Raw genomic sequence first — 15,135 nt, 5'->3', positions numbered from 1 at the left:
GCATGCATTTTTAAACTTAAACTTCCTTTCCCTTGAATTTTCCAATCACATAACACAACCTACCCTAATAATTGCATCATGTACAAACACCCCAACCCCCCGTCAACATTCTACTAAATTCCTATGTCCCACAATCATTCTAAAATATTATTATCTATTGCACAAAATAAAAATAATTTTTCGGCTCAACTAATATAAGTTCTACGGAAAATATGGGGTGTTACAACATGTTAGTTCAATTTTCAATCAACTTTCTTTGGCTTGTACTAGAAAGGAAAAAATAGAAGTCAAAGCAATTACAAAAATAAATAAATAAATAACCATTTTTTTCAGGGAAGGTATCTAATATTATTATAAACCTCAGGGGAGGTAAATAAAGGGGTAGAAATGAAAATTCACACTTTCTGTTAACAGAAGTTAGCCGACAAGACTGACAGGGGAGGTAAGTGCAATTTCAGAAACGTGAGGGGAGGTTTCTACCATTGTCAGAAACCTCAAGGTGAGGTAAGTGAAATTTACCCTTATTAATATCATGTTTGTTTCTGTCACGCCCTCGATTTTCAACATAAATTAACAATACCATTTGAAATACAAAGTCCTCACAATCGTACGTACAATACCCCAAAATACAATACAATTTCCGATTCAATAAATTGGTCTACGAATACAATCTTTCAAAGTAGGAATTTCATAACAAAGTCGTTTGTTATACAAGAATAAAGTACTCTCCAAAATAGCTTTAATCGATAATGTCAGCATGCACTCCAAGTACTCCATGACCATGACCATGACCTGCAATGAACCTGAAGTGGTAGGTTGAGCAAACACGTGCCCAGTAGAGAAATCTACACAACTATTATATACGAATGGAATGACAGGTGGAATGAATAACAGAAGCAAGGTACGGTATCTCAAATGAAGAAACGAAACACAACTAGTAATTTTCCCAAGGTCGAAGACATAAATGAAGTACCGTGACTACACACCAAAACTCTAATTCAACCACGAGGACTTACTATCTATATGATTTTCTCATGACTACCACTGTTCCTCATATCACTTTGAATCACCAATCCGATATCTTGACTTATGAAACTATCGTAATCAAAGAATCGCAACACCAATGTCTTTCGTATCACTTACTTACACTTTCACAATGATAGCCCATTTCCATTCACATCGTGTCACAATTTCCTCATCATTCTGTATCATGAGCAAAATCTCCTGTCGGGCCAATTAAGAAATCCCGATACTCCCCACCAGTTCCGTCCTCACTGATGGAGCTAATTCAAGTCACACATCAAAGGTCACCATACCACAATTCCTTCGATATACTTTACAATTTAGCCATTCATCTCAGTCACACATAATGAATTCACAACAAAAACTTATTCACATAGAAGTAGTACAGATAATTTCATCTCAATCAACTCGCAATCGTTACATTAGTAGTTTCTCATCACCATACAAGCACTCACACATCAAAAGATAAACTCTCACAACGAGTTCATAGATTTCCACCTTGCAACTCGCAAAATCGTATAAGTTACGCAAGAGGTGTACCACATATCAAACACAAGGAAATGTCTCATGTATCCATGCCTAGCGTTGTTTAACTCAAAGAAATATTCTATGTGTTCGTTTTTCACTTCGCATGTCAACACATACAACCTTCGGCCACCTATACTCCTTATATTCTCTAAACTCTCGTTTCGGTGTCAAACGACTCATACGGAACCCAACGACCACTACCAAGCGTTAAGAATACCACTAGCCTCGTCAAACCATTCAACTAGTACTCAGGGGAACCTAAGAACACCCATGTTTCACCCAAACGATTCTAAGGAAAAAGGATTTCCCAACGTATACGAACATATCTATCTTATTTTGGCTGCCAAATCTTATCGGTTAAGAATTGGAAGATGAGACCACCACCATTGGAAAGTACATTTCCGGTACATGAATTTCGATATAAAATTTGCCCAAAACAGAGTTCGGATGAAAAAGTTATGCCCGTTCGAAGTTTTGCCAAAATGCTGAATTTTTCATTTCCTACCGGTAGGACACAATTTCCTACCGGTAGGAGACCACGATTTCACGAAAATGACATTACTGGACAGCTTTTCTACCGGTAGGACCAAAACTCCTACCGGTAGGACCTGGGTTTTCAGTGCACGATTTTCAGACTCCACCAGAACATTTCTAACAACGAAAACAACGATCTAAGGCACGATTCAAACACCAAATCAACACATACACACATAATAGAAATGAGAAATCCCTACCTCAAGGGTTTTGAGTAAAACCCGACCCTTTGACCCAGTCAACCGTAGCTCCACGAGGTCCGATCATGATTTTTCTTGGATATTCGGAAAGCCCGTACTCCGAATAGCAACTTTAATACTCGGGTTTTGTCCGGAATCTCACCCTAGGTGAATGAAATCGAAGAGAGAAGAGAGGAGAGAAAGTTTCGGAGGAGAGGAGAGAGAGACAGCCGTGAGAGAATGAGAGAATAGAGAGGAGAAATAATTCTCCTGAGAAGAATTATAGAAGTGGGGAGCAATCCCCCGCTTCTCGCACCACACACTCACACATGCACCTCTCACATAATTACCTTTATATCCTTTTACGAACACGTCACACCGAATATCCGTACTGTCTATTTAGACGGGCCGTACGTTTATAAAAGAAAAAATATAACCTCAAAAATACGGGTCTCTACATCCTTCCCTCCTTAAAGAAATTTCGTCCCCGAAATTTGCATAGAATAGATGAAAGCACACCATCAATGGATTTCTTGTCCTAAGGGCCGTGTTCACCACACAACGCTTCGTATCCGCCACTTCCGTGTCCAAAATGCAAGAAAAGTAGAAAACTCTATAATGCCACAACTAACTAGCTTAGCTTCTTACTAAACAATTGCCAAGTTCCGATGTTCATACACGTCAAATCACGAAGTTGTCGTATTCATACAAATCATAGTCATGTTACCATCTAATTCCAGTCTCACAAACCATATCCATTCTCATTACTTCCGACTAACCAATTCTGGTTCCATGGACCGCGTCCAAACACAAAAGAGAATTTCATAACGTTGTAATTCAACAACCTTGTCAAGCAATACAAAATCGAAAAGTTTTAAGATTAACTCATCCATCCCAAGATTTACTAGATTCTTCGCGCACGTTTACAGGGAAATCAACTTTCATACATTTCTCTTTTCACCTCATTTCTTTACTCCCCGACTTACTCAAATTATTAAGACTCACACAAGTAGAACTCTAATAGTTCTTAATACTAATTCAAGACAAATTCCCTTAAAAGACAAATGCCGAGTAGTTGTTAAAGTGTCCAACACGATGAAGTCTAAACCAAACAATGATCATGAATTTCCAACTTATATTTTCCAAAGCCATGGTGAAGTGTTAGTTTTGATGAAAATTTTGCCCCCTCCTTGAAAACTCTTGTTCAAGTAGTTGTCAAACCATTGAAACAGGCCCATGTGTGACAAAATTCTATAGAATTTGAAAGGAAATGTTCATTTCGGAACGACATTATCAACAATTAATTACAAACAGCTCACTTGGTCATTTGAAAATAATGACAATTTTGTCAACATGGGAATGGACTATGATGTAGCCGACTCCGAGTCTATACCGTTATCATTTTTTTTTGAAACCGTTATCATTTTTGAAAATGAACTATGCAAAGATTCAACTTTCACCAAGCATTATCCCTTTCAGAAAATTTTTGAGTTCAAAATGTGTACATCCGTAAGTGTAACAACTTTCTAAACCAAGACCCACCACTCCACACATTTCACTATATTTGCGCGGCGCTCCAAGTAAAGAATTCAATTCATGTTCGGCATATGTTTACAACATCCTTGTAGTCTTACTTGTTCAATATCTCACGAAGGATTAATTAGACTATTGAAAATCTGAATAAGACCATAATCTATAAAGTGAAAGGCATGCAAAGAAATCATCAAATCATAAGGTATAACAAAATAAGGAGTTGAGATTAGAGATTTCAATCATCACATAATGTTACATCTAACTACGAGATTTGGGTCACCCCATTTAAACACTTCCTATCGATCATCTATTTAACACGTAGCAAGTACCTATACGCACATCATCATCTATCCAGTATCGTGTTCCAAAAGCAAATTCCACACGCTAAGATTACATTACAAGTCAAGCATGTAGATTAAAACTAAACAGCAACCAATTTCATACACAATTACCATAATAGACTAACCAGTTGCAAACCCACCGTACGAAGTAATGGTTTACACATCATCGAACACATCTACGCATCAACAGGCTCACACAGTACCCAATACAACCACGGGCTCACATAGTGCCCAATACAACGGGTTCACACAGTACCCAATATAGTACGGGCTCACATAGTACCCAGCACACTACGGGCTCACATAGTGCCCTATATGACAACAGGCTCACATAGTGCCCAAAATACCACAGGCTCACACAGTGCCCAACATAGTACGGGCTCACATAGTACCCAGCACACTACGGGCTCACACAGTGCCCTATATGACAACAGGCTCACATAGTGCCCAAAATACCACAGGCTCACACAGTGCCCAATACCATCACGGGTTCACACAGTACCCAATACAACCACGGGCTCACTTAGTGCCCAAACTTCATAACTCGTGGCTCTAAGAAGCCCAATAGTAATTTAGTTCATTTCAATCCCACAAGACCTTGCACGATTTCTATTCATTTTATCAATTTTGAGTATTTTCATCCCATTAGTCTAGTTGTCACAACACTTAGATTTTATCAGACAAGTTCATAGAGACAACTCTGCAATGCTATCCAACACTAGAATAGACCGTACACTTCATAATAACAATCATTTGGCGATTAAGCACTTTGTATACGCATAAGTAATCTCAACATAACATATAAATTCACGTTACCTTGCAACGCGGTATGAGACGCATGACCCGACCCCGTGGGTCTTTGTACGCTCCCTCTACTTGTCGATTGTGGACAATCTACCGCTAAGTGCCCCGGATGACGACATCGATAGCAAACCCGAGGTGGTCTCTGACCATGATATTCCTTCTCCTGAGGACAGTCTACTGCACGATGGCCCTACTGGCGGCACCGATAACACACAATTGTTGATCCCGACGGAACTCCTGACGTTCTAGAAAGATTAGGTGGTTCTGAACTATGTTGGCTCGAGGTGGACCAAAATTGATCTCTTTGTCTCTTCCTGCCTTGGCTCCCAGATGTTTCTATAGATATGTTCTTGCTAATGGTTTGTTTCCTCGACTCCTGCACTTTCGCCTCCTCTGGTATTTCCTCCGTATAATCAATACTTCTAGCACACTCAATAATGTCAGAAAACCTTTCAATTCGTTGACCTACCACAAACTTCTTGATAGATAGACATAACCCTTTCTCAAAACGCCTACATTTCCTACCATCGGTTGCAACTAACTCTGGCGCAAAACGGGACAAGGTTTGGAACCTAGTGGCATATTCTGAAACGGTCATGTCACCTTGATCTAACCTCTCGAATTGGTTTCTAAGCTGTTCGCGATACGACTCTGGAAAATATTGGTTTTCAAAAAGTGTCTCAAATTCAGCCCAAGTCAAACTTTCCTCAACCGGCTCAATTTCCTGATTTGCAACTCCAGCCGCCCTCCTAGCGTCTCTCCTTACTCCTAAAACAGATTCCCACCACTCGTTCGCCTCACCGGTAAGTTGACAAGCTACTATACTCACCCGTAGGTCGTCCTCCGTAATCTTAAGGGCATTAAAGATCTTACGAATTTGTGAAAGCCAATGGTCGGCCACAAGGGGGTCGCTACTCTCCCCATCAAACTGAGGTGGATTTCTACGGCTAAACTCTCTCATAGCTACTATGGCCCGACTGTTCGCGTTATCCCTAGGAGGTGGTTGCAAAAGATTAGCTGCCGCAAGTGCCGCTACAATATCCCTAGCAAGCTGATTCTGTCCTGCCCCCATTCTCGGATTCCCAATCCTACCCCGCCTATTCTCGGGTCTTGGAGGCATCTCACTACAAAGAAACAATGAAAAGATCATCAACAAAGGAATACACTACGAATCTCCAACTCCACCAATCCCATCTAACAACTCTAAGCCATTATACGGTAACATAAATGCAATGCCACATAGTTGGATACATATCAATCACTCAATAGCACATAAGTCATGTCACAATGCAATAATATTTTTTTTTTTGAACCCATGAGACTCAAAGTCTCCCCACGGTCTCGAGGTATTCTAAACTTATGCTCTGATACCAAGTTGTCACGCCCTCGATTTTCAACATAAATTAACAATACCATTTGAAATACAAAGTCCTCACAATCGTACGTACAATACCCCAAAATACAATACAATTTCCGATTCAATAAATTGGTCTACGAATACAATCTTTCAAAGTAGGAATTTCATAACAAAGTCGTTTGTTATACAAGAATAAAGTACTCTCCAAAATAGCTTTAATCGATAATGTCAGCATGCACTCCAAGTACTCCATGACCATGACCATGACCTGCAATGAACCTGAAGTGGTAGGTTGAGCAAACACGTGCCCAGTAGAGAAATCTACACAACTATTATATACGAATGGAATGACAGGTGGAATGAATAACAGAAGCAAGGTACGGTATCTCAAATGAAGAAACGAAACACAACTAGTAATTTTCCCAAGGTCGAAGACATAAATGAAGTACCGTGACTACACACCAAAACTCTAATTCAACCACGAGGACTTACTATCTATATGATTTTCTCATGACTACCACTGTTCCTCATATCACTTTGAATCACCAATCCGATATCTTGACTTATGAAACTATCGTAATCAAAGAATCGCAACACCAATGTCTTTCGTATCACTTACTTACACTTTCACAATGATAGCCCATTTCCATTCACATCGTGTCACAATTTCCTCATCATTCTGTATCATGAGCAAAATCTCCTGTCGGGCCAATTAAGAAATCCCGATACTCCCCACCAGTTCCGTCCTCACTGATGGAGCTAATTCAAGTCACACATCAAAGGTCACCATACCACAATTCCTTCGATATACTTTACAATTTAGCCATTCATCTCAGTCACACATAATGAATTCACAACAAAAACTTATTCACATAGAAGTAGTACAGATAATTTCATCTCAATCAACTCGCAATCGTTACATTAGTAGTTTCTCATCACCATACAAGCACTCACACATCAAAAGATAAACTCTCACAACGAGTTCATAGATTTCCACCTTGCAACTCGCAAAATCGTATAAGTTACGCAAGAGGTGTACCACATATCAAACACAAGGAAATGTCTCATGTATCCATGCCTAGCGTTGTTTAACTCAAAGAAATATTCTATGTGTTCGTTTTTCACTTCGCATGTCAACACATACAACCTTCGGCCACCTATACTCCTTATATTCTCTAAACTCTCGTTTCGGTGTCAAACGACTCATACGGAACCCAACGACCACTACCAAGCGTTAAGAATACCACTAGCCTCGTCAAACCATTCAACTAGTACTCAGGGGAACCTAAGAACACCCATGTTTCACTCAAACGATTCTAAGGAAAAAGGATTTCCCAACGTATACGAACATATCTATCTTATTTTGGCTGCCAAATCTTATCGGTTAAGAATTGGAAGATGAGACCACCACCATTGGAAAGTACATTTCCGGTACATGAATTTCGATATAAAATTTGCCCAAAACAGAGTTCGGATGAAAAAGTTATGCCCGTTCGAAGTTTTGCCAAAATGCTGAATTTTTCATTTCCTACCGGTAGGACACAATTTCCTACCGGTAGGAGACCACGATTTCACGAAAATGACATTACTGGACAGCTTTTCTACCGGTAGGACCAAAACTCCTACCGGTAGGACCTGGGTTTTCAGTGCACGATTTTCAGACTCCACCAGAACATTTCTAACAACGAAAACAACGATCTAAGGCACGATTCAAACACCAAATCAACACATACACACATAATAGAAATGAGAAATCCCTACCTCAAGGGTTTTGAGTAAAACCCGACCCTTTGACCCAGTCAACCGTAGCTCCACGAGGTCCGATCATGATTTTTCTTGGATATTCGGAAAGCCCGTACTCCGAATAGCAACTTTAATACTCGGGTTTTGTCCGGAATCTCACCCTAGGTGAATGAAATCGAAGAGAGAAGAGAGGAGAGAAAGTTTCGGAGGAGAGGAGAGAGAGACAGCCGTGAGAGAATGAGAGAATAGAGAGGAGAAATAATTCTCCTGGGAAGAATTATAGAAGTGGGGAGCAATCCCCCGCTTCTCGCACCACACACTCACACATGCACCTCTCACATAATTACCTTTATATCCTTTTACGAACACGTCACACCGAATATCCGTACTGTCTATTTAGACGGGCCGTACGTTTATAAAAGAAAAAATATAACCTCAAAAATACGGGTCTCTACAGTTTCACATAGGATAAGATTGAGATTGATAATGAGAAGGGATTAGGTGTACTTATTACTCCCTCCAATTACTTCCAACCAAGTACTCCGAGTACTTCCATGCAGGGATCTCTTTGGATCTCAGCACAAGCACATCCAGTATGTTCAATATTTTTTCTAGGGAGAATGGGGGGAAATACCCAATAAAAGATTAACCTTTCCTACACATCAAATCCAGACCCCAAAAAAAAAACCCGGGTGAAATCAAGAAATTCAATTCCAAGATTCCTCCTGTACCGTAAAAACAAAGTGAGAATAACTATGGGTATTCAAAAGTCAGTTGATTAGCAATTTGTGAAATATAAGATAAAAAATGGAATGAGCAATTAAAAATTTTGTGAACTTTAGAGGAGTATGATTTTGAATCACAAACATTCACAGCATTATGAGGTTTGGCCTGATTCTCTTTCTCGTTTGAACTCCTATGTTTTGGAGAGCTAAGAGCTTCACTTCTGAAGTTTTGGCCTTTGCTTGGACTCTCTTTACTCTTATCAACTCCTCATTATTGGAGGGCAAAGAGATGAACTTGCCATTATGCCATTTTGGCATTATGATACCAATTCAGTCTTGGTGTCACTGATGCTTACTCTTATCAAACCTAAACACGAGTCCATGTAGCTGTAGTGTTTTTTTGGACCCCCTGTTGGCCTCTTTGTTTCTTGTCTGCTTTTCCCTCTTCCAACTCTTTGTTGGAAGTTCTTGTTTTTCTTTTCCTAGCCCATGTATCAATATTATGGATTAGGTTCTCTTTTCTTTTTCTTAATGTACCCTATCAAGGTTTTTAATAAAAAAAAATTTGCCGATCTAAAAAAAAACATTCACAGCATGCATTCTCCAAAGGTATAAAGTACAAGTCCAAATTTTAACAACTTAAAATGTAGAAATCAACATTCAGACATTCTTCAGAAAAATAACAAAGGGAAGAGTTTCAGCAATTTTTTTCGTGTTTAATGTTACTCAAAACAAGAACTAAAATCTGTGATCTTTTTCTTTCTTCACTGAAGATTTTTGACAAACACTTGGTAAGCATACCAACAGCATTCATCCATACATGCATAACATTAATTAAAATGCATTCACATACCAGCAAAATGCCTTCACATATTAGGATCTGGCCTTTCACCAGATCTGGAATTTACCATCACAAATTTTTAGCCCTTGTTAATAAACTAAAAAACAAAGAGAAGGTCAAAAATATCACCGTAAAGGAGCTGTTGTTACTCGCCGGAGGTAGATATTTCGAATTTCCAGCCACCAAAGAAGATGGTGTCATCTGTTAGCAGCTGTTGTTTCCTAATCATGACAGAAAATGATGGGGGCTAGGGTTTGTAAGTGCTTATAACCTACAGGTAATTTGGTCATTACAGGGTTTAAGCAAGGCTATTTTCGTATTTGTGCATTGGCAAGGAGTGGACTGGATTATCAATACCAAGTGGGAGAGGCCATTCTCAATACCCCCTAAGGGCCGGCTCCCAAACCCATTGGACTCATAGTCCACACCTCTTTTTGGTTACCAAACAAGTTATTGTGAAACCCATGGGATTGGTAGTCCAATCCCAATCCCAATCCCAATCTCAAAGCCTAATATGTTTATCAAACGGGGCCATAGATCTAATTGATACGTCATTGGATTAGTCTCCTATAATAGAATAAGATGTAAGGCAAGTCATATGAACATCTCTTTGCTTTCAGATACCAGATATGGTACATGATATATAGGAAAAATGTATCATCAACCAACTTTCAATCGTGGGTACATGTATATCCTAACCATACTGAATACTATGATCTATCATCCTGATCCAAATTGAAAAGGCAACAACACTAACTGCGAACACCAACATGTGTTTACATGCATATGCGGACACCTAGATTATGCTCACATAATGCGATTAAATCGTAAAAGTTACTTTTAAAGCAAATGGAAACCAAGTTAGTACGATCTCTCAAACTTTCAAGAATTTAACCTAAACCGTTGTTTTGTGCATTTGAAATATGCAAACACTCATTAGTAACACAAACTGTAAGCTTCCAAATTTGGGATTGTCATCAGCTCACCAAACCAGGGTTTTATTCACTTGCAAGAACTTTACCATCTTACATGACCTAAACATAGCCAATTAGGGCTGCATCAGCTTACCCCCCTACAGGAAACAACCTGCAAATCTCTCAGGCATATGTAGGTGAGAACAAAGGCTAGGCATAGTGAAGTATAGCTAGCCAGTAACCACAAATACTACAAACGAGAATAAGAACATTTGCATTCTTGCAGAGCTTCAAACACTAGGCAAGGCAATCCGCTAAGCTTTGAAATCCACTCCTAATACCAAACAGAGTAGCACCCTGATATGACCTTCAAACCAATCCAATAAACACACTGCCCTTTCATACAGCAGAAGGCTAATAGTCATCTGTTCACATGTTTCTCTATGACCAAAGTTATCAACAGTAATTCCTCTCCCACCAGAGGGAACCCCTACCTTAAATGCAAGTTCCATGAGACACTTTGGTAATTGCCCCAATCCTGATGTAACTATAATCGACCAGACTTTCACATGAACCAGTCTTAGCATAATATTGGAACTTTGTTACTCTTTGCAGTCAATCTGGAGTACATAAGCATGTTTCGAGAATTCATCACTGCCTTCACCATGAGATTCAACAAAAAGAGCATATGATTTTTTACATCTTGATCCATGAAACACTTCAATCTAGGACAAATATGGGGTGCTCCACATAACCTTGCTACACACAATCACCAAATATCACACCAGCTACTTTTCAGTACAGTCCGCCAACAAGTGCAAGCAAAAATAAAGGGTCATCACCTTTTGTGAACGAGCGGGGAGCGCAACAGGGCCTTTGGCTCCACGATCATCCCTGTATTTCCCTATATATTAGAGAATCCAAATTGGTTCTCATTAGAAAGGAAATACCCTAACCTTCCTTTTCCCAGACTTCCTTAACTATGGTTTAACGTGGTTGACCACTTGACCTTATACTTCATGAAAGCTAACAGATCATCATTTGAGGGCTACAGAGGCCCTTTCAGAGGACAGTAACACCTTTGAACGTGTTGAAGGAAAAGACAGAGAGGGTAACAAGGTTTGTTTTGGATATGTGGATCTCGATTTGAGAACAGATTTGAAACCTGTGAAGGATTTGAAATCTGTAAATCTCCTTATACAGTTATAGAAAATGTGAAGATCATAGGAGTCACTCTTGATTACAAATTGTAATAAACAGAGAGATCTACATGATTTTAAGACCCTTTTGTACAGCCACGGCTTCAAATACAATAGGCTCAAATACACATTACACCAGAACATTCAAAAATGTGCTGCCGCATATGCACCAAACTTTAAAAGCAGCAAAACTAACTGCTCATGGACCGCAAGGAAATTGCAAGTGAAACCAATGGGGCTCCCAAGTGGCAATTGACAGAACACCATAGCAAAGTTTCCAAAGCCAATTGTGGAAAATAATAAATCCATAACAAGCCATCAAACATGCAGGTAGGACTGATCTAATCTAGAACCAACCGAAATTGAGACGTACGATGACTTTTCATTGGGGGTCATCAAACACGAAGAGAAATGGAGATCATCACAAGAGTGGCACCCATTAAGGGCCTAACTAAAGGGAAAAAAAACACTACTACCAAAAAAGGAAACAAGCTGAATGTATCGATCACCCAACAAAAGGACACAACAAAACAGAAACAACCCCAACCTATAGAACACAACCGACCAAAGATTGTCGCAGGTCCATTCTTGTCAGCGCCACCCGTTAAATTTGGTCATAGGAACTCTCACAAGGCTGCCCAATTTGTTTTTGAATGTTATACTCTACATTTCTATTTTTTATTTTTTTTAATCCGCCTCTACATCTCTAATTGAGGTATGGGAAAATTTGTTAGCGTCAATGCAGGAAGCCAGAACTTCAGTGCGCTCGCTAAAAAGAAGGTGAAACATTTGGTTCTGAAAAGAAACTACAATGAACGAGAAAGACAAATAAGGATTCACGAAGAACTACTTCCGAACAAAGAGGGAGCAATCTCCTCTGAGTGAAACAAAAAGGGCAAACCAAAGCAAACAATCTCGCACAAATTGACGAGCGCAATAGACCAAATGCTTAAGAAGAAATCTCCAAGCAAGAACTCTTTAAATGTAGCACACACTTGGTTAAGATATCATAATTAACAACTACCTTCTCAAAATTAAAATCCTATCATACAAAACCAGGAAAAGAAGTTCTTAAAAATTATCTCTATGATATTAAACACTTCTGGGCATCCCATTTTCAACTTACAGTAAAGCCACAAGCTGCTGTCACACCTTAAGGTGGGCCATTATTTGTTGAAGTGTGTTGCCCACCCTTGTCCTATATACTGTAGCACCTGTACTTACATAGAAAACCAACACGTGCCGTAATGTTTCAAAATTTCAACATTGTAAAACTTGCTCTTTTTTTTATTTTAAAAAAGGCAAATCTTCTTCTATTACTAATCTAAGCGGAAAGGGGCTAGGACTGGTGGGGTTTGAACCCTCAACTGATGCAAGGAGTATAGGGCACCTATCACTTGGCTGCCAATCCATTTGCAAATGTACTCAAATAGGCACCATACACTTGGCTAATGTTGCCACAAACAAGTACTTTTACAGTCGCACCAAAGAAATTCCCACACCTTTCATGTGTCTAAAAAAAACTAATGCATGAGTAATTGTCTACCATAGTTCCTATTTCCTTCTGATCAAATTGATTACAACGCCAAATCATCCACGGACCAGTAGAATAGAGCCAAGAATTTTGGGACTATTAATAGCACACTAGATTGAGTTGTTAATGACGCAAAAACATTCTCTTGGTGTAATAGCCATTTTCAAGTGTACACAATTTGGCAGTTCTAAAACAAACAACTTACTAGCTAAGTTTGTTCATGTTTTGAATTTTATGGCATCAAATCTACAGAGTCTCATCAAATGAGAAACATTACTGCAATAACCCCCAATGAACCATTTTCCTCATTCATCACCTTATTGTCTATGTTTTATGTCACAAACAAGTAAGAACAAAAACATGCGAAAGAAACAAAGATATCAACAAAGAAACAATTCAATACCAAAAACAAACACCACATATTACCACTATTGAAGAGAAGAAAAGGTACTTGAAACAGCCCAAACTTGCATTTGCCGTATCAGGAAAAGCCCTTGGGAAGCTTCTGAATAGCCGAACACAGTTTCCTTCTGGAACCAATAGCATTAATCCCCATATCCTTGAGATCCTCCAAAGTCAACAAAGGCAACACTTGATCATCCACCTCATGTATCTCGAACACCGCCGCGTACCGCCCCAACCCCAACCCAACCAGCCAATTCCTCACCCCATCATCAAGAAACCCGTTGCATCGATCCCGGTTCCGCCCCCTCTCACTCCCACCACTCCCGAAATTCCTATCCCCACTCGTCTCCGGCACCCCCCCATTGTCTGAAACCCTAACCCTACCACCATTCCTCCCCCAGTAATTCAACCCCACATTGTCAACCGACTGCACAGGACTCTGTTCTTTCCCCGAACCCTCCTCGATTTCCGGCTCGAACTCCCTTATTAACTCTTCCTTATCTTTTGTATTACTTTCGCCTTCGATTCTACTTCCGTTGTTATTATCATTACTCATCGCCGCCGTCGTCCAATTCGTCCTCACTCTCTTCGCCGTAGTGATCGCAGTAGCTCTCTTCGATTTTGGCTTGTGGTGTCCGAAATCGAGATTGACGTCAGCAGCGTCCAGGATTTGGTGGCTGTTGACGACGAGATTTGTTAAAGGGCGAGTAGTAGTTTTTGAGAATTTATTAGAAGGTACAAGAAGAGCAGGGTGTTTGTAAAGCCTCCATGGCTTGGGTCGACGGGGGGCGTGAGAGTCGTATGAGAGGGTCGCCGCCGGTTGGTCGCCGATCTCTCCTAAGCGGACGCTAGGCCGGCGCTGCCGCTTCGGGGCTAAACTCGGCCCGAAGTTATTGTTATTGGTGGTGTCGACGGATGCCGGTAGTACTGCTGGCGTGGCGGCGTTGGTGGTGGTTGTCGTTGCTGTGGTTGTGGGGGCGTCAAGTGGGAATTCCGGTGGGAGCAATTCAGCCATTAGAGAGAGAGTAGTGAAGTGGAAGTTGTCAGACAAGGAAATGGGGTGAGAGCGAGATTAAGGAGAGAATTTTGCAGCAGTAGTCCCTTTGACTTCGGTTTAGTTCCCTTCGCTCTCTTGGTCTTGGTTGATCGTCTATCGGGAAGCGCCATTTTTTATATACTCTCTCTGGTAGGCTGGCTGGTAATGAGGGGTTAATTTCACTTTTAACCCCTAGTATAGATCCGGGGACCCTGCCGAGCTGGTGCCGAGCGGTCAATCCGGCCGTTCATGTCAAAATCGACAGCCTAGATCGAAACATCTTTTCCTTTTCCTTTTCTTTTTTTTTTAAATTCATTCGGTATCTTTGCATCCGGGCCGTCCAAAACACTTTTGGACGGTCGAGATGCGCTCGGCACCCCTGCCGAGCACCCCTGCTTGGCAGGGTCTCCCGGTCCCCCTATACTATATACTCCTATTT

At 40.3% G+C, this 15,135-nt stretch overlaps 1 protein-coding gene and 2 long non-coding RNA genes across 4 annotated transcripts; all 3 read right to left on the bottom strand.

Moving 5' to 3' along the window:
• Positions 1-557: 557 nt before the first annotated feature.
• LOC131311321 (uncharacterized) lies at positions 558-2,518 on the bottom strand. Its single transcript, XR_009195465.1, has 2 exons — positions 2,286-2,518; positions 558-803 (listed from the first exon to the last, which is right to left on the bottom strand). It is a non-coding gene; the product is annotated as an uncharacterized LOC131311321 (long non-coding RNA).
• Positions 2,519-6,332: 3,814 nt separating this feature from the next.
• Positions 6,333-8,366, bottom strand: LOC131311320 (uncharacterized). Its single transcript, XR_009195464.1, has 2 exons — positions 8,061-8,366; positions 6,333-6,578 (listed from the first exon to the last, which is right to left on the bottom strand). It is a non-coding gene; the product is annotated as an uncharacterized LOC131311320 (long non-coding RNA).
• A 726-nt stretch (positions 8,367-9,092) lies between these two features.
• On the bottom strand, positions 9,093-14,855 carry LOC131311318 (uncharacterized). Of its 2 annotated transcripts, none has more exons than XM_058338721.1 (2): positions 13,707-14,855; positions 9,093-11,687 (listed from the first exon to the last, which is right to left on the bottom strand). In XM_058338721.1, the coding sequence occupies exon 1, from the start codon at positions 14,673-14,675 to the stop codon at positions 13,737-13,739; it is 939 nt and encodes a 312-aa protein (XP_058194704.1). In that variant the 5' UTR covers positions 14,676-14,855; the 3' UTR covers positions 9,093-11,687; positions 13,707-13,736. The 2 variants fall into 2 exon arrangements, 1 of the variants encoding a protein (XP_058194704.1); XR_009195463.1 differs by having other exon boundaries at positions 9,095-11,687; positions 13,682-14,855.
• Positions 14,856-15,135: the final 280 nt, after the last annotated feature.

The sequence above is a fragment of the Rhododendron vialii genome, chromosome 12a, assembly GCF_030253575.1.
Source record: "Rhododendron vialii isolate Sample 1 chromosome 12a, ASM3025357v1".
Taxonomy (NCBI): domain Eukaryota; kingdom Viridiplantae; phylum Streptophyta; class Magnoliopsida; order Ericales; family Ericaceae; genus Rhododendron; species Rhododendron vialii.
Note: the sequence above shows the minus strand (reverse complement) of the source record. Positions and strands in the feature narration are given on the sequence as shown.

Excerpts from the sequence above, each read along its gene's own strand:
- LOC131311318 (XM_058338721.1), bottom strand. The coding sequence starts at position 14,675 with ATGGCTGAATTGCTCCCACCGGAATTCCCACTTGACGCCCCCACAACC.